Source organism: Ahaetulla prasina, chromosome 7, assembly GCF_028640845.1.
Source record: "Ahaetulla prasina isolate Xishuangbanna chromosome 7, ASM2864084v1, whole genome shotgun sequence".
In the NCBI taxonomy this organism is placed as follows: domain Eukaryota; kingdom Metazoa; phylum Chordata; class Lepidosauria; order Squamata; family Colubridae; genus Ahaetulla; species Ahaetulla prasina.
In genome coordinates this window covers 99,155,592-99,179,650 of record NC_080545.1, presented here as the reverse complement: position 1 = coordinate 99,179,650, position 24,059 = coordinate 99,155,592, and the positions used below count along the sequence as shown (strand labels likewise).

At 48.3% G+C, this 24,059-nt stretch overlaps 1 protein-coding gene across 7 annotated transcripts in view; it reads right to left on the bottom strand.

Annotated features, from left to right (window-relative positions):
- LRGUK (leucine rich repeats and guanylate kinase domain containing) overlaps window positions 1-24,059 on the bottom strand; it is a 49,719-nt gene that overhangs the window by 8,645 nt on the left and 17,015 nt on the right. For 3 of the 7 annotated variants that reach the window (XM_058191475.1, XM_058191476.1, XM_058191477.1), the window contains 9 exons: window positions 20,014-20,100; window positions 17,729-17,835; window positions 16,335-16,454; window positions 14,771-14,867; window positions 13,396-13,509; window positions 10,916-11,117; window positions 9,604-9,720; window positions 7,254-7,411; window positions 331-419 (listed from right to left, as the gene is read on the bottom strand). In XM_058191475.1, coding sequence (XP_058047458.1) covers window positions 331-419; window positions 7,254-7,411; window positions 9,604-9,720; window positions 10,916-11,117; window positions 13,396-13,509; window positions 14,771-14,867; window positions 16,335-16,454; window positions 17,729-17,835; window positions 20,014-20,100 — 1,091 coding nt within the window. Of the gene's footprint in view, window positions 1-330; window positions 420-528; window positions 4,728-7,253; window positions 7,412-9,558; window positions 9,721-10,915; window positions 11,118-13,395; window positions 13,510-14,770; window positions 14,868-16,334; window positions 16,455-17,728; window positions 17,836-20,013; window positions 20,101-24,059 lie in introns of those variants that run through there. The other 4 variants (XM_058191478.1, XM_058191480.1, XR_009156155.1 and 1 more) reach the window with 4 other exon arrangements.

Below are 24,059 nucleotides of genomic sequence, written 5' to 3'. Positions count from 1 at the left end.
CGGTAGTTAAAATTGCTGGCTGGCTCCGTCCATCCCTTCCCCGCCCCTTCCAGGAGTCCCCAGGCACCCCATTTTTGGCTTCCAGGTAAGTGCAAGGAGGCCGAGTGCTGTCTGTCACACACCCCTGGCCACGCCCACAGTGGCCACGCCCACCCAGCTTATCATTAGGGCAGAGAACCGGTTGTTAAATTATTTGAATCCCACCACTGGTAATAAGCTCTTGTGTTTTGCTTTCCTGATTTTCTCCCCCCCCCTCCCTTCTTTGGAGCGAACCATTCACCCCTCAATCTTTTAGGGATTTAGGGAGTGGGGGTGTGTGTCCATTTTTACCTCTCGAACAGCTGGGAGTAGGAGGAGATGGTTTTTCCCATCAGGCCCTGCTTGGCCAGACGCTGCCTTCTCTGGAGGGACGCCTCTTCCTGGAGGTGGAACACAATCAGCCCTCTTAGTGGGGGGGGGGTGAGTGTCAGCACAAGGTTTGGGCACAAGTCATTATCCGGGGGGGGGGGCATACAGCAGGTTCTGCAACCTTGGTAATGTTAGGGCACCCATGAGGTCACTTGTTCCCCTGGGGGGCAGCCATTGGTGGTCAGATAGACACACCAATGGCAGTGTTGTGGCTCCTGCCCCCGAACCTGGCCCCATGCCCGGAAATGCCTTGGAGCCGGGCCCGCTGCCAGAAAGTGATTTAGACAGTGAGGGGGAAGGGCCATCAGGACTTACCTCGGAAGCACCAGCCTCCCTGGATCAGCTCCAGGAGCCAGAGGCAGGCCAGGTGGAGGAGATAACGAGGCCTCCTTCTCCTGACTCTTCCCCCCCCCCAGGCCACGCCTGCAGACCCAGCTGACAGCAATCAAGCTTGGCTCAATCCCAGGTTTCGTAGGCAGGAGAGAAGAAAACAATAGAAGCAGGGGTGGGGCAGGCCTAGGAAGTGCTGAGTCATGGAGCCACACCCCACAGGATATAAAAGACAGCAAGAGCTGGTGTTGTGTCTTGTCCGCTCTCACCACAGCCGGGGTCTGCTTATCTGCTCCCGAACACGGAGGAATGTATGCCTCCCGGCCCCAGTCCTGGCTCCATGCCCAGACAAGCTGCAGAGGAGGGGGCACCTCCCGGTCCCAGCCCTGGCTCCATGCCCAAGCAGGCTGCAGAGGAGGGAGCATCCCCCGGCCCCAGCCCTGGCTCCATGCCCAGGCAAACGGAGCAGCTAGACCCCTCCCCCTCCTCCACAGCATGTGAGCCTGAGGAAAGTTTACTTCCAACAACAGCTGATTGGAGTGACCCTTGCATCAGAAGATTGGATAGGCGGAGGCAACAGAAGGAAGGGAGGGGCAGGCCTTAATGAGTGCTGAGTCATGGAGCCACACCCCATGGCCTATATAAAGGATCTGCTTTCTGGCAGTCTCTGAGTCAGGCAAAGTCGAACTTATCTTGCTGAAGTCACTTACTGGTCTCCTGCCTGCTCTGAGGACTTTGCTAGGACTTTGGGCAGAGCTGCAGAGGCAAGCCTGATTCGGATTTCCCTGACCCGGCCGTCAGCGGAGGAGGGGGACACGACAGCTGGTGTGTCTCTTTGTATCAGGCAAATCCACTGCTTGACTAGAGCTGAAGGTTGTGACTCACCAGCGTCTTGACAGCTAACGAGGGCTTTTTGGCAGACGCTGGCAGAGCTGATAAGAGCCGGCTAATTAAGCCATCCTTCGGACGGAGGCGGGGAGGAAAGAACAGGCAAGTGAGGGTTGAGAAGAAGGACCCCATGGAAGAAAAGACCCCCCTCCATCTTGGCTGAATGGTCTTGGTGGAAAGTTCATGGGACTTCTTCAAAACCCCCACATGAAGGTATCTCCCTGGCTTCGTTGGCTGGAGGTGAACTTGGAGCTTGGCCCCTGAGATAACCCAATTTCTGTGACCGGTAGGCAGTGTTTCCCAATCTTGATAACTTTTAAGATGGGTGGACTTCCAAGAGTCTGAACATGGAAATTCCCCATCCACCCCACCATCTTAAAGATTGATAGCTAGGGAATTCTGGGAGTTGAAGTCCACCCATCTTAAAGCATTTCTAGTAGTTGAAGTCCACCTATTTTAAACCATGCTGGCTGGGGAATTCTGGGAATCGAAGTCCACCCACCTTAAAGCATGCTGGCTGTGGATTTCTAGTAGTTGAAGTCCACCTATTTTAAACCATGCTGGATGGGGAATTCTGGGAATCGAAGTCCACCTATCTTAAAGCATGCTGGCTAAGAAATTCTGGGAGTTGTTCCACTCATCTTAAAGAATGCTGGCTGGGGAATTCTGGGAACTGAAGTCCACCCAAAGCACGGTGACTAGGGAATTCTGGGAGTTGAAGTTCACCCATCTGAAAGTTGCCAAGATTTAGAAACCTGGCAATACGCCATGCTGTCCTAACCATCATCAATTTATACGTAAAGCTCTAGAGAAAACCAGGAGCTAAAGAATCCCAGATGGTGAACAATTATCCAGGATAAAAGTATTCTTCAAGGAACGTTGGGCAACATACATTTTTCCCTACCCCTCACCACTAAATTTCACTCAGACAATAACTCAACGAGGCAAAGTATAAAAATAATTCACCAGTTTTAAGCTGGTACTGTCTACTTTACCTTAGCAGAATTCAATGCATCTTAGGTGCAATGGTTAATTGCGTTTCAGAATAAGAGAGTTGAAAGGGACCTTGGAGGTCCTCTAGTTCAGTGGTCACCAACTGGTGGTCCATGGACCACTGGTGGTCCATGAGAAAATTTTGGTGGTCCCCAGAAAAATTATTTGCATTTTTTTATATTGCACTAAATCAGGGGTCCTCAAACTACGGCCGCTGGGCTGGATATGTGCAACGAACGTTTGTGCTGCTGCAGAGAGTCTCCCCCCTTGGGGGTCTTTTTGTGTGGGTTGGAGGGGGGCAGAAATTCTGACTTGGGGTCTGCTTCAGCTTCCTGGTGTGGGGCTTTGGGCGAAGGCTGGAGGGAATTGCCGCTGATGGCGAAGAGCCGGAGGGCCTTGTTCCAGTGGGACTGCATCATGGCCTGGAACTGGCTGACCATCTCAGCCTGCTGGGCCTCCAGGCGCCCGTACCTGGCCTTGCATTCCCGCAGGTCTTCCCTCTGCTTGGAAAGCCTAAGCTCCTAGTCCTCAGTGAGGTGCTTCTGCTGAGCCTCCTTCTCGCTCAATCCAATTTGAACTGAGCCAGCTGTTTTGCCGACTCTTTCTCGTGGTGGCTGCTTAGCTCCAGCAACTGCTTCCCGTTGGGGCCCTAAAGAGCCCCGGGTGGGGAGGCGAGGAGTAGCGAGAGTGGCTGGCAAGATGCCCCTCGACGTGACATTGAGTTGGCCACGCCCACCCAGTCACATGATCACCTTGCCACGCCCACTCAGTCGGTCATTAGGCAGATCGCATTAGTGGTCCACGGGATTTAAAATTATGACCTTAGTGGTCCCTGAGGTCCGAAAGTTTGGTGACCTTTGCTCTAGTCCAACCTCCGGCTCAGGCGGGAAGCCCTATATAGTATTTCAGACAAATGGGTTAAAGAGACCTCCAGTGTTGGACCGCTCACAACTTCTGGTGGCAAGCTGTTCCACCGATTCATTGTTCTAACTGTCAGGAAATTCCTCCTTAGTTCTAAGTTGCTTCTCTCCTTGATTAGTTTCCACCCGTTGCTTCTTGTTCTACCCTCAGGTGCTTTGGAGAATAGCTTGACTCTTTCTTCTTTGTGGCAACCCCTGAGATATTGGAACACTGCTATCATGTCTCCCCTGGTCCTTCTTTTCATTAAACTAGGCACACCGAGTTCCTGCAACTGTTCTTCATATGTTTTAGCCTCCAGTCCCCTAATCATCTTTGTTGCTCTTCTCTGCACTCTTTCTAGACATCTTTTTTATAGCGTGGCGTCCAAAGCTGGATGCAATTTTCCAGGCGTGAAATTACCAAGGCCTTGTAAAGTGGTATTACTGGTACTCACTGTTTGGCTCTCTTGTTTTTCCTCAAACCTATCCAACCAACCTAGGCCTCTAAACTTTCTCCTGGGCATGGAGGTCGAAGAGGGGTCTGCTGCTGCCTCCTCCTTGAAGGCCAGGATCCAATGGGAGAAACCGAGGCAGGAGGCTTCCCTTTCGGCCACCTACCTCTCTCCAAAACGAAAGCCTTCTGCTGACCGGGGGATAGCGGATTGGCTTCCGACTCCTCTTCTCCATCTGGAGGGGCACCTGTAGATATGGGAGGATGGGCCCTGACCATCCTAGCACGGAGACCTCCAGGGATGAAATTCCCCATTGTGACACCGTCACTCTAGAACGTTCTCCCACCATCGCCATCTGGCTTTGGTGAGGTTCCTCCTCTTGCTTCTCGGTCAGAATAGGACCTTGGAGGTCTTCTAGTCCAACCCCTTTGCTCAAGCAGGAGACTCCATACCATTTCAGATGTGTGGCTGTCCAGTCTCTCCGTAAAAACCTCCAGGAGCACCCACAACTTCTGGTGGCAAGGGGTTCCACTGGCTAATTGTCCTCACTGTTAGGAAGTTTCTCCTTCATTCCAGGTTGCTTCTCTCTTTGATTAGTTTCCATCCATTGTTTCTTCTCCTGCCTTCTGGTGCTTTGGAGAAGAGGTTGATCCCCTGTCTTCTTTCTGGCAGCCCCTCAAATATTGGAAGACAGCTATGATGTCCCCGCTAGTTCTTCTTTTCGCTAGATTAGCCAAACCATAACTCCTCCTAAGGGCTGGGTGAAAAATTTATTGGAGGAGAAACCCCAAAGAGTTAGTCAGTGGAGCAAACCGTCAGAAAAAGTCTGGTGGCTCCCTCTCATTCAGCTATTAATTTTCTTGCAAGGCATAAACTTCACCTATTGTTGTGTCTTCGGCCCCCCCACTCCCCCCAAACCTGGTCTCCTGGCAGAAAGTGACTCGGAGAGCGAGGGGGAAGAGCCCCTTCTCTAACTCCACTCCAAGTCCCAGAGGCAGGCCAGGTGGAGGAGATGACGAGGCCTCTGTCTCCTGCATCTCCTCCCTTTCAGGCCATGCCTCAAGACCCAGCTGCTGACAATCAGTCGTGGCTGGACCCCCGGTATCGCAGACAGGAGAGACGGCAACATCAAAAGAAAGGATGGGGCAGGCCTAGAGAGTGCTGAGTCATGGAGCCACACCCCACAGGATATAAAAGCAGGAGGGGCTGCCCTATAGTTCTTGTGACGAACAAACAATTGACCGTTGAAAACGTTGGCTGTACTTTGGCTCCTGGATTCTGTTTCGTTTCCTTCTGAACTTTGGGATTGTTCCAGCTCGAACTGCAGTCGCTCTGATAGATAAGGGGACTTGGCAAGAATAAATTGCTGGCACATCTAGTCAGTTTGCGTTTCTAATTGATTGTGGTTGTGGGGGACAGAACACCTATGCTGGAATCAAAGGCAGTCAGGTAAGGTGCTACTGAGTTTCTCCTGATTTTGAGGGGACGAGATTGCTTAAAATATACAGAGAGAAACTGTCAATCACTTTTTTCGGATTCCTCTCTTCCAAAAGATGTTGGCATCTTCTGGATACAAAGCAGGGAATTTGTCCGTTGAGTATGTTTTGTCCCCCATGGAGGACCATAAATGGATCCATGATGGGAAGACTTCCTGGCCTTGCTCCAAGTCAAACCAAGGAATCCTTTCCTGTGACTTGGTATATCCTTCAATGGGAGACCTTGAGGATCTACTCCTGTTGACATCCTTTCCCAGTTAGCCTGGGATCAAGGGGCCTCCTCACAATGGGCAAGGGAAGAAAATAAACCTTCTGAAGTGAACTGAAGAAGCTGCCAAGCACCGAGGAGATTCAGGCAGTTCGAATGAGCCTAGAGATTTGTTGCAAGCTTAAGCTCTCAACAAGAATCTGAACTACTAACAGTCAAGGGAAACGAGCGGGAGATAAGAAGGCATTCAAGGTGGGCTGGACCTAGATCTCTTGTGGGTGGGAGGGGACTCAAAACTTACGATGCATTTGAACCCTCCCTCCCTTGGGCTCAGCCATCTCCCACAGAAGCTTCTTGGATGAGAAGCTAAATGTGTCAGACCTGCCTCGACTTGGGTCCTTTAGGCAAGAAAGACCCTCAACTCCCATTTTTAGTGAAAAGGTATACTTTACTAAAAGTCAAGTGATTTACAGAATAGCAAAATCAGAAATTGAAATTCGCATACCAAGTTTTGCCAGTTCACTTTTCCAATCTTGTTCCTCCCCAGTACCTTCCCCCTTGCTGGTCCCTTATTGCCTAATCGTATTTGAATAAATTGTTTTAGGAACTGTCTCTTCAACGGCAGACTGGGTGGTGAGCCGTTGTGTTCCATTCCCAGCGCTTTGGCCTGGGGGTGGTGTCTCTGAGAGGAATGATAAGTAGTCAGCGTTCCCCCACTCCCAACTAGCTCCCTTCACCCGCGGTTCATGGCAGAATGGCAGTTAGCAATTGCAAAGCTCAAACGTACGAAGGCAATTCTGACAAAAGAACTTCCTTTTTTTTTTCAAAGAAAAACCCAAACCAAAACTAAGAATGTCTGGTTGCCTTTTGGGAAAAGCACCTTTGGAAAAATTCTTGGAAATCCACCTGGACTTCAAAGCGTAGGTGCTTGCAAGTGTCCAGTTCGGTTAACATGACTGTTGTGTCTCGTCCTCCCTCCTCTCCTCAGCCGGGCCCCTCCCATCTCCATCCGGGCCTGTTTTCAGACTCCGAGTCTGATAATGAAGATGAACGACCTGTCATGCCTCCAGCCCCCGGCCCTGGCCCCATGCCTGGAGAGGTCAGGAGTGAGCAGACAAGCCCGATAAACTTCACTCCTACAGTGTGTGAGCAGGAAGCCAGCCACGTGCTGGAATTACTGACAGCAGATCCAGCTGAAGAGACTTCAAAGTGGGAGGATCCTCGCTTCCGGAGATCTGAGAGGCGACGCCAGCAGAAAGAAGGGAGGGGCAGGCCTGGATAAATGCTGAGTCATGGAGCCACACCCCACAGCCTATATAAAGGACCTGCTTTTGGCATTCCAACCTTGAGTCAAGCAAAGTCTCATCTAGTCTGCTGCTATCGGACTCTATCGCTGAAGTCACAACTTGGACTCCTGCCTGCCCTGAGAAACCTCGAAGGAATTTGGCAAGCTGCAGAGGCTTCGTTGCCACGTTTGATACGGACTTCCTAGACCCGGTCGTCAGAGGGGGAGGGGGACACGACAATTACTTTGTGTTTCATCAATAGCTCAAAACGTGTTCCGGTCTCTTTTACTTACCACCAGGGTCTTCTGCGCTGAAAGCTGGGCTGATATTTTGGCGGAGTAATTTTTGGCTGAAGAATCCATAAATTCGTCGGGAGTAGGTGACGGGGCGACACCATCGGTCCCTCTGACGTTGCTTACCTTCAGAGTTGCAGACGACTCCTTGCTGGGAGCTAAAAACAAAGAGCAGAGAATCGATGGGACGGTTTTGCCATCAGAAATCGTGGCTGCTCCACACTGGAGGTTTTCAAGAAGAGATTGGATAGCTACTTTGTGGCATGGGAATAGGGTGTCCTGCTTGAGGAGGGGTGGAGGTAGGACTAGAAGACCTCCAAGGCCCCTTCCAGCTCTGTTATTTTTTATTTGCATTTATATCCCGCCTTTCTCCGAAGACTCAGGGCGGCTTACACTGTGTTAAGCAATAGTCTTCATCCATTTGTATATTATATACAAAGTCAACTTATTGCCCCCCCAACAATCTGGGTCCTCATTTTACTTACCTTATAAAGGATGGAAGGCTGAGTCAACCTTGGGCCTGGTGGGACTTGAACTTGCAGTAATTGCAAGCAGCTGCTGTTAATAACAGACAGACTTAGTCTGCTGAGCCACCAGAGGCTAATTCTGCTAATCTTTTTTTTTATTGAAAAAGTTTTACAAAACTTCCCCCCCACTTTCCTTCCTCCCCCCTCCCTTCACAAACCTCCCTCCCCCCGACTTCCCGGAACAAACACAAGGTATAGTTAAAAATAAAACAAACATATGCTAAATTTTTTTCCTCCTAACTCAATTATACTCCTAGAACTGTCATCAATTCCTAACTTCCCCCAAAACAATCAGAAATAATACATCCTAATCATTCAAAGGCAGTCTGATAACTCTTAGTCTGAAATCTACTTTGAATATAGTCAATCTACTTTGAATATAGTTTTTCCATTCATTTAAGTATCTTTCTTGCGTAGTGTCTTTCAAAAAGGCTGAGATTTTTGCCATCTCAGCCAAATTGGCAACTTTCAATATCCATTCTTCTGTTGTAGGTACTTCTTTTTTCTTCCAATACTGTCCTATCAGTAATCTTGCTGCTGTTATTAGATTTAAGATCAATTTGGTCTCAATTACTGTACAGTCCGTAATAATTCCCAGCAGAAAAAATTGCGGCAGGAACTTTACTTTCTTTTTGTTATTCTGCTAATCTTTTCCAGAATGGTGGAAGAGATTTATCGTATTGTGGGCAGGATAATCTGTTCTGACCTAGGCTTCTCCAAACCACGAGAGGGCTCTGATCTCAATAGCTTTCCATTATACCCGACCATTTGTCATCTTAATGCAAACGTTCATATTAAAGAGCCAACCCCCCAGGCAAGGTTTTAATAAATAAATAAAACAATTTCTGCCTCCGCCATTCGGGGAAGAGGCAGTCTTTTCTGGAATAGGGTCATTGATTTGAAAGTGGTGAAATCCAATTTTTTTTTTACTACCAGTTCTGTGGGCGTGGCTTGGTGGGCCTGGTGTGGCTCGGTGGGCGTGGCAGGGGAAGGATATTGCAAAATCTCCATTCCCATCCCACTCCTGGGGGAAGGATATTGCAAAATCTCCATTCCCACCCCACTCCTAGGGGAAGGATATTGCAAAATCCCCATTCCCTCCCCACTCCTGGGGGAAGGATATTGCAAAATCTCCATTCCCTCCCCACTCCTGGGGGAAGGATATTGCAAAATCCCCATTCCCTCTCCACTCCTGGAGGAAGGATAATGCAAAATCTCCATTCCCACCCCACTCTGGGGCCAGCCAGAGGTGGTATTTGCCTACCTCTCAAAATTTCTGCTACCGGTTCTCCAGAACCTGTCAGAACCTGCTGGATGTCTCCTGATTTGAAACCCCTAGAAACGATGCTGTAAATGAATTTAATGAAGCGTGGGGGAATTTTAAAGTTAATTTTTTTTATGGACAGCGGAATTGGCCAGACTGGGTGCTTTTAATGAAGTTGTTTTTGACTGGCGAAGAAATGCAAACTGACGGACAGGGAGACATTAGCGGCTCTTAAGAGCCTCTTGGAGCTGGGGGTCTCCAAACTTGGTCCCTTTAAGACTTGTGGACTTCGACTCCCAGAGCCCCTCAGCCAGCAAAGCTGGCTGAGGAACTCTGGGAGTTGAAGTCCACAAGTCTTAAAGGGACCAAAGTTGGAGACCCCTGTCTTTGAGTGAAATCCGATGGTTTATGGTGGACGAGAAAACCCAGGTATGGTTTTTTTTTTTAAAAACTTTTTTGCTTGCTAGAAAGGTGGTTTTAATTCTTTAACAATAAACAATGTAGATTTACGTACTGTTTCACGGTGTTTTCCAGCCGTGGATTCAGCCATGTTTAATACCTGAAAGGTGTTTGCTGTCCACTGCAGGAACCGTGGCTTTGGATTCAGAAGGTTGCACCAGCCCCAGGAACTCTTCCAGGAGACTGCTAAGTTTGGAGAAGGCTTCATCATAATCATCTGGAGGTTTTTTGGGAGAAAAAGAGAAGAGCTTTTGGTCAAGGCTGGGAGGAGCTGCAGCCGCTAGAAGCCCAGATCATTCTCGTAATGCATCTAAGCAGGCCTCAACTTACGACCGCTTTTTTAGTGACTGTTCAAAGTTACGATGGCACTGAAAAAAGTGACTTACAGCTTACGGCTTACGGCTAGTTTTTGTACTTATGAACAACAGAGCATCCCATGGGTGCTTGGCAAATGGCATGGGGGACTTCAACTCCCAGAATGCTGGCTGGGGAATTCTGGGAATTGAAGTCCACCCATCTTAAAGTTTCCTGGCTGGGGAATTCTGGGAGTTGAAGTCCACCCATCTCAAAGCATGCTGGCTGGAGAATTCTGGGAGTTGAAGTCCACCCATCTTAAAGCATTCTGGCTGGGGAATTCTGGGAGTTGAAGTCCACCCATCTTAAAATATGCTGGCTGGGGAATTCTGGGAGTTGAAGTCCACCCATCTTAAAGCACGCTAGCTGGGGAATTCTGGGAATTGAGGTCCACCCATCTTAAAGCATGCTGGCTGGGGAATTCTGGGACTTGAAGTCCACCCATCTTAAAGCACGCTAGCTGGGGAATTCTGGGAATTGAGGTCCACCCATCTTAAAGCACGCTAGCTGGGGAATTCTGGAAGTCCACCCATCTTAAAGCATGCTGGCTGGGGAATTCTGGGAATTGAGGTCCACCCATCTTAAAGCATGCTAGCTGGGGAATTCTGGGAGTTGAAGTCCACCCATCTTAAAGCACGCTAGCTGGGGAATTCTGGAAGTCCACCCATCTTAAAGCATGCTGGCTGGGGAATTCTGGGAATTGAGGTCCACCCATCTTAAAGCATGCTGGCTGGGGAATTCTGGGAGTTGAAGTCCACCCATCTTAAAGCACGCTAGCTGGGGAATTCTGGAAGTCCACCCATCTTAAAGCATGCTGGCTGGGGAATTCTGGGAATTGAGGTCCACCCATCTTAAAGCATGCTGGCTGGGGAATTCTGGGAGTTGAAGTCCACGCCTCTTCAAGTTATCAAACAGCCGCAGTAGAGACTGCTAGGTGGTTATGGGCCTGTTAACTGTGCAACCCGAGGTCCCCTTGCATTTGCTTCAAATGGATCTTTGATTGCGATCCCTCTGGTTAGGGTTTGGTTTAAACCTACTTTATAGAGTCACAGACTAACCTACATTGATGACAGCATCGAAGAAGCCTGGGAAATCCTGATTCACTCGGGTGTACATGTCCACATTACGGAGAGCTTCCTCAATCTCCGGTCTGCTGAATAACCCCATCCTTCGGAGGTGGCCCCCATATTTCTCTTTGTTCACCGGAATCAGCAGGATGTATCGTGGCACGAAGTAGGAATTCTTCAAACTTCTGACACCCTTTGAGAGAATGAGAGAGAGAAGGTTTAACTGTGGGGGACCTTTAGTCATTAAATAACTTCAAGGACCAATTCAATACAGCCATAAGATACTAAAAAAAAAAAAAAAAGAGGAGTACTTAATTTGGGTTCTCCAAATTACCGTATTTTTCGGAGTATAAGACGCACCGGAGTATAAGATGCAGCTTACTTTTTGGGGAGGAAAATAGGAAAAAAAAAATCTGCCTACCAGATATTCATCTGGCTAGCGTCCTTAGTCTGGTCAGCTTCAGCACATTAGTTTGCTGGTTTTTATCCCCTGTTTGGGGATTAAAAAACAGCTTCTAAGGCACAGCTGATCTTTGGAGAGAGAAGCAATGAGAAAAGCAGGCAAAGCACGGGGAGATCGGGGAGATTCTTGTTAGGGCTGAAAAAAAGCTTCTAAAGAAAGCTGAGAGTCGGAGAAAAGCATGGAGATCCTTCACTCTCTAGCGCCTCGTTAAAGCACAGTGGAGAGTCAAGGGACCAGCATAGTTGGGAAGATCACTTCATTCTCCTCAGCGCCTCAGGCTCCTCAGCACCTCAGCCTCCTCAGCCGCCTCGGCGCCTCAGCCTCCTTAGTGCCTCAGCCTCTTCACCTCCTCAGGCTCCTCGCCTCCTCAGTCTCCTCAGGCACCTCAGCCTCCTCAGTGCCTCAGCCTCCTTGCCTCCTCAGCCTCTCAGTGCCTCAGCCTCCTTGCCTCCTCAGCCTCCTCGCCTCCTCACCCTCCTCAGCCGCCTCGCCTCCTCAGGCACCTCAGCCTCCTCAGTGCCTCAGCCTCCTCACCTCCTCAGTCTCCTCACCTCCTCAGTCTCCTTACCTCCTCAGTCTCCTCAGGCACCTCAGCCTCCTCAGTGCCTCAGCCTCCTCACCTCCTCAGTCTCCTCACCTCCTCAGTCTCCTCAGGCACCTCAGCCTCCTCAGTGCCTCAGCCTCCTCACCTCCTCAGTCTCCTCACCTCCTCAGTCTCCTCACCTCCTCAGTCTCCTCAGGCACCTCAGCCTCCTTGCCTCCTCAGCCTCCTCGCCTCCTCAGCCGCCTCGCCTCCTCAGGCACCTCAGCCTCCTCAGTGCCTCAGCCTCCTCACCTCCTCAGTCTCCTCACCTCCTCAGTCTCCTCAGGCACCTCAGCCTCCTCAGTGCCTCAGCCTCCTCACCTCCTCAGTCTCCTCACCTCCTCAGTCTCCTCACCTCCTCAGTCTCCTCAGGCACCTCAGCCTCCTCAGTGCCTCAGCCTCCTTGCCTCCTCAGCCTCCTCGCCCTCCTCAGCCGCCTCGCCTCCTCAGGCACCTCAGCCTCCTCAGTGCCTCAAGCCTCCTCGCCTCCTCAGCCGCCTCACCTCCTCAGTGGCCTCACCTCCTCAGCCGTCTCGCCTCCTCAGCGCTGAAAAAAAGCTTCGAAAAAGCTATATTCGGAGTATACCATGCACCCAAATTTTCAGCCTCTTTTAGGAGGGGGAAAGGTGCGTCTTATACTCCAAAAAAATATGTTACGTGGCTGAGCCACATCAAGAAGCCTATAAATCTCAGTAAGCCATCTTCTTTAGACAGTGGGTTTTTCAACTTTGAAGATTTCAACTCCCAGCATTTTCCATCCAGCATTCTGGGAATTGAAGTCTACACACTTCAATACTGGCTCAGAATTTTGGGAGTTGAAGTCCACTCATCTTAAAGTGTGCTGGCTGGGGAATTCTGGGAGTTGAAGTCCACCCATCTTAAAGCATGATTGACTGGGGAATTCTGGGAGTTGAAGTCCACTCATCTTAAAGTGTGCTGGCTGGGGAATTCTGGGAGTTGAGGTCCACCCACCTTAAAGCATGTTTGACTGGGGAATTCTGGGAGTTGAAGTCCACCCACCTTAAAGCATGTTTGACTGGGGAATTCTGGGAGTTGAAGTCCACCCATCTCAAAGCCTGCTGGCTGGGGAATTCTGGGAGTGGAAGCCCACCCATCTTAAAGCATGCTGGCTGGGGAATTCTAGAAGTTGAAGTCCACCCAGCTTAAAGTCTGCTGGCTGGAGAATTCTGGGACTTGAAGTCCACCTATCTCAAAGTTGCTAAGGTTGAGAAACACTGCTTTAAGTTTGCAGATTCTTCTAGCCCCTCTTCCCTCTCTCCCCCACAGGATTCTCACCTTCAGCCTCTCCGTTCTCTGGATTCTTCTCCAGACCGTCCTGCTTCCGTGGGATCAGACCACAGTTTAAACCCAAGTGCATAAACCTCGCAGCCCTGAAAATGCTTCTGCAGCCAGGGGGCTTCCTACCTCTATATCCAAATGCACGCAGGTTGCCAGCCCCTCCCTGGCGATGGTTTCAATGATCTCTCGGCTCAGCCCGTAGTAGAAGCCGTTATATTTGAAAGTGACGATGAATTTCCCCTGACATGAGAAGAAAAAAAACAAAAACAAAATTAAAACAAAAATGTGAAGCCCAGGTGAAGCAAACAGCAAGGGATGAGCATTGAGAATGAGCCCTGCCTGGATTCCAGCACATTGTAGTTTTTACAATTTTCTACTTAACATGCTCTTGTGGGGTCCTGGCTGTTCTCTGAGCTTGGTGGTTTTCTTGCAGACGTTTCAGGACCAAATTAGGTAGCATCATCAGTGCTAAAGGAGAGTAGGGTTTGCTCAGTCCCTTCCAGCACTGATGATGTTACCTAGTTGGGTCATGAAACGTCTGCAAGGAAACCACCAGGCTCAGAGAGCACCAATGACCCCACAGTCCTCCTCTTCCTCCTCCTCCTCCTCCTCCTCCTCTCCTCCTCCCCTCCCCAAATCTCCCTTCCCTCCAGCACTGATGATGTTACCCAGTTGGGTCATGAAACGTCTGCAAGGAAACCACCAGGCTCAGAGAGCACCAAGGACCGCACAGTTCATTTCCTCCTCTGCAAACTCTACTCTCTTCTAGCACTGATGATGTTACGGAGTCAAGTCATGCAACGTTTGCAAGGAAACCACCAAGCTCAGAGAGCACGAAGGACCTCATAGTCCATCTCCTCCTCCTCCTCTCCCGCCTCCACAAACTATTCTTTCTAGCACTGATGATGTTACTTAGATGGGTCGTGAAACGTTTGCAAGGAAACCACCAAGCTCAGAGAGCATCAAGGACCCCATAGTCCATCTCTTCCTCCTTCTCCTCCTCCTCTTCCTCCTCCTCCTCCCCCCTACGCAGGGTGGGCTTTAGTGTTCTCTGAGCTTTGGTGCTTTTCTTGCAGACATTTCAGGACCGACTTAGGTAATATCATCAGCGCTAGAGGGGAGTAGGGTTTGCTCAGTCCTTTCTAGCACTGACGTTATAACCGAATCATGTCATAAAACGCGCACAAGAAAACCACCGAGCTCAGAGAGCGCCAAGGGGCCCACCGTCCATTTCCTGTCCTATTCTCTTCTATCGGTTTTGTGGCGCCAAACTTTCCCATCGGTTGAGGTTTGCAAGGCGCCTGTTCGAATCCTCCAAGCGTTACCAACATACGACCGCACGGGTGATAGAGGGACGCGCAAGAGAGCCAACTTCCCAGGCTTCTTCGACCCACTGAAGGCCCAAAGGTCTCTGCCTTCTGTCCGTCCCCAACGTCAGCTAGGATGGATCTGTTGACACCTTCCTTTGGTTACTTCCCAGAAGACCGGATTCCCTCCTTACCGTGACCACCATCTTGTCAAATTCCTCCTGAGATATGTAATAGTAATCTAATCTGTTCTCTTCTCCAAAATAAGGGCTCCTGGTGGTATGACAGGGGCTGAGAAGGAAGCAAAGCAGAAAGAGAAGGAACTTGTTAACAGGGAATGAGGAAGGGTGAGGTCCCAGAATCACAAGACTCGGAAGGGACCTTGGAGGTCTTCTAGTCCAACCCCCTGCTCAGGCAGGAAACCCTAGACCATTTCAGACACGTGGTTGTCCAATCTCTTCTTGAAAACATCTGGTGTTGGAACATCCACAACTTCTGGAGGCAAGGAGTTCCACTGGTTCCATCTGGCTTTGGTGCGATTTCTCCTCTTGCTTCTCAATCAGGAAAGAGCCGGAAGGAACTTTGGAGGTCTTCTAGTCCAGGAAACCCTACATCGTTTCAGACAAACGGTTATCCCATCTCTTCTTGAAAACTTCCGGTGTTGGAGCACCCACAACTTCTGGAGGCAAGGAGTTCCACTGGTTAACTGTTCTCACTGTCAGGAAATCTCTCCTTAATTCCAGATTCTCTCCTTGGTAAGTTTCCATCCATTGTTTTGTTTGTCCTGCTTTGGAGAATAGCTGGACTCCCTCTTCTTTTGGGCAGCCCCTCAAATACTGCAGCACTGCTTATCATGTCTCCCCTAGTCCTTCTTTCCATTAAACTAGACATACCCAGTTCCTGCAACCGCTCTTCATATGTTTTAGCCTCCAACCCCCTCATCATCTTTTTTGCTCTTCTCTGCACTCTTTCTAGAGTCTCCACATCTTTTTAACACCTTGGTGACCAAAACTGAATGCAGGATTCCAAGTGTGGCTTTTCCAAAGCCTTATAAAGTGGTATTAACCCTTCACGTGATCTTGATTCTATCCTGCTGTTAATGCAGCCTAGATTGTATTAGCCTTTTTGGCAGCTGCAGCACACGGCTGGCTCGTATTTAAGAGAGCCCCAAGAACCCTCCACAGTTCAACCCCTGAACTGCAAAGCTCTATAGCACAACTTCAAGGTTTCTTAACACACTGACCGAGTTAACAACTCGGGCTGAGCAGCAAGGATTCCAGTCCTACTCCTCCCTCCTTCAGCTTCCTCCCCTCCCGTTCATTCCTCCTCTTCCCCTCCTCTTCCTCCTTCTCCTTCCCCCACCTACAAACCCCTCTCGCTTGGAGCACTGATAATGTTACCTAGTTGGGTCATGAAATGTCTGCAAGGAAACCTCCAAGCTCAGAGAGCACTAAGGACCCCACAGTCCTCCTCCTCCTCCTCGTCTCTGCAAACCTCCTTCCCTTCTAGTACTGATAATGTTACCTAGTTGGGTCATGAAATGTCTGCAAGGAAACCTCCAAGCTCAGAGAGCACCAAGGAGCCCACACTTCCCCTTTTAACCCAACATGGTGGACAATTGGGGGGGGGGACGGATGGACAGAGAATTAGATTCATTAGAAAAGACTGCAGAAGACTTTCTACTATTTTTTCCCCCTTCCTTGAGAATATCTGCCTGCACCAACTCCCCAAAGGTTCCCAAAAGTGTAGGACTCATACCTGTATCTGAAATAGTTGTTGAACTTCCGACAAAGCCTGTGACACAGTTCTCGCTTCCAGCAGGCCAAAGGTCCAGTCAACACCAACATGGGGTAGGGGGCATCAAGGCTGGGTAGGGTGCTGTAGGAAGAGAAGAGAAAGTGCCATGATGGAGTCACTCACGAGGGTGAACAAGAACATTAGACAAAACCCCTGTGTGAGTTTCTCATTATTGAAATCTTGGCAACTTTAAGACTTGTGGACTTCAACTCCCAGAATTCCTCAGCCAACAAAGAGTTCTGACGATCCCAGCTGAGCCACGGGATCATCAGAGGCTTTTTAAAAAAACTTTTAAAAGCATTTTTTCGGCCGAAGAAAAAATGCTTTTAAAAGTAAAAAAAAACAACCTCTAACGATTGCGTGGCTCAGCTGGGGCGGGGGGTTGGAGGCGGGGATTTTTGCTACTGGTTCTCCGAACCACCTGCCGCCATCACTACCGGATCAGGTGATCCAGTCCGAACCGGGACCATTTCACCCTGGTGTAGGGTCTCCTGCTTGGGTGGAGTATTGGACTAGATGTCCCTATGGGGTCCCTTCCAACTCTGATTCAATTCGATCCCATCCCATCCCAGTCAGAAGACGGCTTGAAGCCATCATAGCTGGTCACTCCCAGGGGAGTTTTTAATGATCAGTGGTTACTGTTAAAGACTTCCTTGCGTCTCTCATTTTGGGTGTGAGGGACAATCCGTTCTGACAGGTTGTTTCCAGGGAATGAAGAGGTGGGAATCATTGAACTGCGAGGTGCTAACCAAGATTCGGTTAAATTCCATACTGCCAGGGTGTTTCTGGGACACCAGTCTAGTTTGGGAAGAGAAGGAAAGGAGAGGATAAGTCCGAAGAAGCCCACTTTGCGAGAGGAGGAGGAAGAGGAGGAGGAGGAAAAGGAGGAGGAGGAAGAGAAGGAGGAGGAAAAGGAGGAGGAGGAAGAGGAGGAGGAGGAGGAGCAAAAAGAGGAGGAGGAAGAGGAGGAGGAGGAGGAGGAGGAGGAGAGGAAAGGCTGAAGAAGCCCACTTCGCGAGAGGAAGAGGAAGAGGAGGAGGAGGAAGGAGGAGGAAGAGGAAGAGGAGGAGGAGGAGCAAAAGAGGAGGAGGAAGAGGAGGAGGAGGAAGAGAAGGAGGAGGAGGAGGAGGAAGAGGAAGAGGAGGAGGAGGAAGAGGAGGAGGAGGAAGAGGAGGAGGAGGAGGAGGAAAAGGAGGAGGAGGAGGAAGAAGAGGAGGAGGAGGAGGAGGAGGAGGAGGAGGAGGAGGAAAAGGAGGAGGAGGAGGAAGAAGAGGAGGAGGAGGAGGAGGAGGAGGAGAGGAAAGGCTGAAGAAGCCCACTTCGCGAGAGGAGGAGGAGGAGGAGGAGGAGGTCACCTGTTGAAGATGTGTTGGGGTTGCATCATTCTGTACATGATGTTAGTCATGTGGTCCTGAGCAGCCACCACTTTTTGAGGGGGGTCGTACTTGTTCACAGCGGCAACCTACTCCCGGTAAGAAAAAGGGGAAAGATAGGTCAATCATACATACAGGTAGTCCTCGACTTACAAGGTGGCGCAGTCCTTAGAATGCAGCATCGCAGACTAACTCTGCCGACTGCCAGCAGTTCGATCCTGATTGACTCAAGGTTGACTTAGCCTTCTGTCCTTCCGAGGTAGGTTAAATGAGGACCCAGATTGTTGGGGGCAACAGGCTGACTCTGTCAACCACTTGGAGAGGGCTGTAAAAGCATGTCTATTATAGGAAGGAAGGAAGGAAGGAAGGAGAAGGGCAGGATGGGAGGGAGGGAGGGAGGGAGAAAGGAAAGAGAGAGAAAGAGAGGAAGGAAAGGAACACAAAGAGGTCTCTTTTCCTCCCACCCTCCAAGATCTTTTATTAAAGTACAATTTGGTTTCAAGCCAGATTTTAAACAAAGCCGTGATGGTGCAGTGGTGAGACTGCAGTATTGCAGGCAAACTCTGCCCACAGTGAAGAGTTCGATCCTGACCGGCTCCATGTTGACTAAGCTTTCCATCCTTCCGAGGAGGGTCAAATGAGGACCCAGATGGTTGGGGGGCAAGAGGCTGACTCTGTCAACAGCTCAGGGAGGGCTGTAAAAGCACTGTGAGGTGGTATTGCTATTTCTTAGCTATTTCAGGTCATGGCTGCCATCTTCTTGTGATCTTTTCTGACCTTACCTCCCAGAGTTGGTCAGAAACGAGGGGTTCTTCTTCAGCCGACTAAAGCAGGGATCTCCAATCTTGGTGACTTCAACTCCCAGAGTTGAGTTCCCAGAGTTCCTCCCAGCTGAGGAACTCTGGGAGTTGAAGTCCACGAGTCTTAAAGTCACCAAGGTTGGAGACCCCTGGACTAAAGCTCTCCCTGGCCCCCAATTTTCCATGCAACCAAACATTTGTTACCCCCAGAAAAATCACCAGGCGTTATTCCAAGCACCCACCAAGAGTATGTCTGCTGTACTACGGTCTCTTTGTCTGGTTTTAAATACTGGTAGTCCTCGACTTGCAACGGGTCATTTAGTGACCATTCAAAGTTACAACGGCACTGAAAAAAACGGGACTTAGGACCGTTTTTCACACCGACGACCGGGGGTTGCAACACCACCACCCCATGGTCACGTGATCAAAATTCAGGCCGCTTGGCAATGGACTCCTACTATGACCATTGCTATCCCGGGGTCACGTGATCTCCTTTTGCAACCTTGCGAAGTCAATGGGGAAAGCCAGATTCACTTAGCAACTGTGTTACTGGCTTAACGACGACAGCAATTTGTTTAACTCTTTAAATCATGTCTGTTTATCATGTCTTATCTATCACTCTATCATGTTTATCTATTAGGTGTCTGTTTGTCTGTCATCTATCTATATCATCCATCCATCCATCTATCTATCTATCTATCTATCTATCTATCTATCTATCTATCTATCTATCTATCTATCTATCTATCTATCATCTACCTATCCTCTCTCTCTCCCTCTCTCATCTCTACCTAGCATTTGTCTTATCTATCTATCTATCTATCTATCTATCTATCTATCTATCTATCTATCTACCTACCTACCTACCTACCTACCTACCTACCTACCTACCTACCTAGCATTTGTCTTATCTATCTATCTATCTATCTATCTATCTATCTATCTATCTATCTATCTATCTATCTATCATCTACCTATCTATCCTCTCTCTCTCCCTCTCTCATCTCTGCCTAGCATTTGTCTTATCTATCTATCTATCTATCTATCTATCTATCTATCTATCTATCTATCTATCTATCTACCTATCTAGCATCTATCTGTCTGTTTATCTATCTATCTATCTATCTATCTATCTATCTATCTATCTATCTACCTATCTATCCTCTCTCTCTCTCCCTCTCTCATCTCTACCTAGCATTTGTCTTATCTCTCTCTCTCTCTATCTAATCTCTCTATCTCTCTATATCTATCTATCTATCTATCTATCTATCTATCTATCTATCTATCTATCTATCTATCTAGCATTTATCTATCTTATCTCTCTCTCTCTCTGTCACAAAAGGGAGCAGAACTCACTTAGCGACCGTCTCGCTTAGCAACCGAAACCTTGGGCTCCGTTGCAGTTGTGAGTCGAGGACCGCTTGTGATATTATGGCTGGGTGTTGTGAGTGGGGGAAGAGCATTCACCTTTTCCTCCGCGGAGATCTTCTTGTGGTCCAGCTTGGTCAGACGGAGCAGCATAAAAATCACCAGGAGCCAATAATCTTCGTGGTCCTGAGGAAAAGGCAGACATGGGATGGCTTCAGTTTTTTTGTCTGACTTCAGGCTAATAGAGGAGAAAGTTATTTTATCAGATTAATTCGCTGGTAGTTTGACGCGGGAAGTAGGGAAGGAAGAGACGCCGGGAGGAAATAAGAGGGTGCAGGGAGTCCTCGACCTACGACAGTTCGTTTAGTGACCATTCAAAGTTACGACGGCACTGGAAAAATGGGATTTATGACCATTTTCACAGTTATTAAGTGAATGGTTTTAAGCGGAGGATTATCTGGAGCAAGTGAACAAACCCAACATTTTAGCCACAAGCTGACATAAAGAGGTTTTCCTTACAGTCTAAACATGGATTGAACTCAGATATCCTAAACTACAAATATTTCTCTTTTGTCGTTATTATTACAGGAAGTCCTCATTTAGCGACCGTTCGAAGTTACAATGGCATTGAAAAAAATAACTTACGACCACTTAATGACCGTTGCAGCGTCCCCAGGGTCACGTGACCAAAATCCAGCCGTTTGGTAACTGATTCGTGTTTATGACGGTGGCAGCATCCCCGGGTCACGTGATCCCATTTTGCGACCTTCTGGCAAGTCAAGGAAGAATCCAGATTCACTTAACAGCCGCATCACTAACTTAACCAGAGCAGTTAACTATACCAGGAGAGGTCGTAAAATGGGGCAAAACTCACTTAGGGACTGTCTTGCTTAGCAACAGAAGTGATGGGCTATTTAAAACTTTAACAGAAGATTTATTAATGATGTTTTAGGGAATTAAGCTTGGGGACTAGACTTCTTTTAAATACCTTTCAGAATAGGTTGAATTTGATTTTTTTTTTTTATTAGATCTGTGCAAATAAATAAATAAATTTAAGAAGAAGAAGAAAATACATTGTATTAGATTACCATTTGGGTGAAATTTAATATGTTTTAAGATGCACCTGACCAATAATTTGTTCACAATGACTTTACTTTTCATGTTTATAAAAAATAAAAATATTTTGGCAAAAAAAAAGAAGAAGTAGTGATGGGCTCAATTGCAATTGTCAAGGACTGCCTATAATTCAGAGCTTCAGCTCCTGGTTTTAGCTGGCGGGAAAGTCCATTGAAGAAACAAACTCTATTATCAGCCTCCATAAACCATTTGATCACTTCGACAATTGTTTTGACCAGGATGGTATAAGGCAGGGGTCAGCAACCTGTGGCTCTGTGGCTCTTTCACCCCTCTGCTGCGGCTCCCTGTCGCTCAAAATAGGCGTCACAACCGCCAAGGCGCGACACCCACCGACGCGCAATTTAGTAAGCTTTTCGATCCCTGGTAGGCCAATCATGGATAAATCCAAGGAAAGAAAAGTTTCAGAAGAAAACAGAAGCTTTAATTCAACTATATATGTTAGTTTTGTGGCCCCCTCAAGAAATAGTCAGATATGGGGAGAGTTTTGTGGCTCCCGGTGTTTTCTTTTCAGTGGGAAACGGGTCCAAATGGCTCTTTTGAGTGTTTAAGATTGCCAATCCCTGGTATAAGGACTCCTGCCTCAGGCAGGGGGTTGGACTAGCTTTGCTGGCTGGGGAATTCTGGGAGTGGAAGTCCACCAGGCTTAAAGTTGCCAAGGTTGGGGACCCCTGGACTAGAAGACCTCCCAGGACCACCCCCAGCCCTCTTCTTCTTGTTGTACAGTATGAATGGACACCACCCGTTGTAAATGGATTTCGTTGAGACGGTATTTGTGAATTTCCAGATACCTGAATGAATTTAGTTATCATAATTGGCATCCAGTGGTCGGGTACCCAACCACTGACAGACTCAACTCGCTCGACAAGGAATTTCATGGATATTAATACTGCTTTATAAAGTCTTAAAGGGACTTGATGGCACAGTGGCTAAGATGCTGAGCTCGTCGATCAAAAGGTCGGCAGCTCAGAGGTTCAAACCCCTAGTGCCACGTAATGGGCTGAGCTCCCGTGACTTGTCCCAACTTCTGCCAACCTAGCAGTTCGAAAGCACGTAAAAAATGCAAGCAGAAAAATAGGGAACACCTTAGGTGGAAAGGTAACGGCATTCCGTGCACCTTTGGTGTTCAGTCATGCCGGCCACATGACCACGGAGAGGTCTTCGGACAGCGCTGGCTCTTCGGCTTTGAAACAGAGATGAGCACTGCCCCCTAGAGTCAGGAACGACTAGCACATATGTGCGAGGGGAACCTTTACCTATAAAGCCTTAGTAAGGCCACACCTAGAGTATTGCATCCAGTTTTGGTCACCGCATTAGAAAAAAGATGTTGAGACTTTGGAAAAAGGGCAGAGAAGAGCAACCAAGATGATCAAAGGCCTGGAGATTAAAACATACGAAGAATGGCTGTGGGATTTGGGTTTGGCTAATCTAAAGAAAAGGAGAATTATGGGTGACATGATAGCAGTATTCTAGCATTTGAGGGGCCGCTACAAAGAGGAGGGGGTCAATCTCTTCTCCAAAGCACCAGAGGGCAGGACAAGAAGCAACGGATGGACATGGATCAAGGAGAGAAGCAACCTGGAATTGAGGAGAAACTTCCTAACAGTGAGGACAATTAACCAGTGGAACAGCTTGCCACCGGAAGTCATGTGTGCTCGATCACTGGAGGTTTTTAAGAAGAGAATGGACAGCCAGCAAGTCTGAAATGGGATATAAATGCAAATAAATAAATAAATAAAATAAATAAATAAATAGAAGACCTCTCAGGTCCCTTCCAGCTCGATTCTATTCTAGTCCTCCATTTCATCGTACCTCGACTTGCAGCAGTTTGTTCAGGGACGGTTCAAAGATAGAACAGGACTGAAAAAAGTGACTTTTTTTAAAATTTGCATTTATATCCCACCCTTCTCCGAAGACTCAGGGCGGCTTACACTATGTTAGCAATAGTCTTCATTCTATTTGTATATTTATATACAAAGTCAACTTTCATTGCCCCCAACAATCTGGGTCCTCATTTTACCTACCTTATAAAGGATGGAAGGCTGAGTCAACCTTGGGCCTGGTGGGACTTGAACCTGCAGTAATTGCAAGCAGCTGCTGTTAATAACAGACTGCATTAGCCTGTTGAGCCACCAGAGGCCCTTGGGACTGACTGCTTTTCACACTTATGACCGTCGCTGCATCTCCTCGATCACAGGGCCAAGCGACTCATATTTAGGATGGTTGCAGTGTCCCAGGGTCAGGCGTTCTCCTTTTGCGACCTTCGGACAAGCAAAGTCAATGGGGAAGCCGGATTCCCATAACAACTGAATACAGGGTCTCCTGCTTGAGCAGAGGGATGGACTAGAAGGCCTCCAAGGACCCTTCTGGCTCTACTTGGAATTTAAACATTGGATTAAATAAACTGTGCCTTCCACAAGAGACTAATTCCCGGTGGATTGTGCCAAGCAACTTCTACCAAGTAGAAAAATGCTGATAAATGGGTTATATTTCTATCCTGGCCTCCTGGGACCTATTCCGAAGACTCTGTAAAACTCAGATGCTGCATCCAGCACAGATGTGAGATTTTACTCTGATTTAAATGTTGCTGGCGTGACAGAGGAGATCCCTCCCCCACCCCCCGGCTTGTTAATCACACAAACTTGTCAACATCCATTGTGCAAGGAGCGTGACCCAGATTTCTCGAGGGGAAATCCCTCAGAAGCCACCGTCTTCCAAGGTCTGCAGATGTTCATAGAAAAAGGGGAAAGAAGCTGCCCTGCCTTTAATTTCTTTCAATCTTTTTGGCTAATCCTCACATTGCTTAACGTTCTGGGCATTCGAAGGCTCGTCCCCTTGGACAGTTACAGCCAACAGAAGGACAAGAGTTGGAAGGGACCTTGATTCTTGATGAAGGTATCTTTTTTTTAATGTACACTGAGAGCGTAAGATTCCTTATGTGTCCAATCACACCTGGCCAATAAAAAAATTCTATTCTATTCTATTCATTCCAATATTATTCTATTCTATTC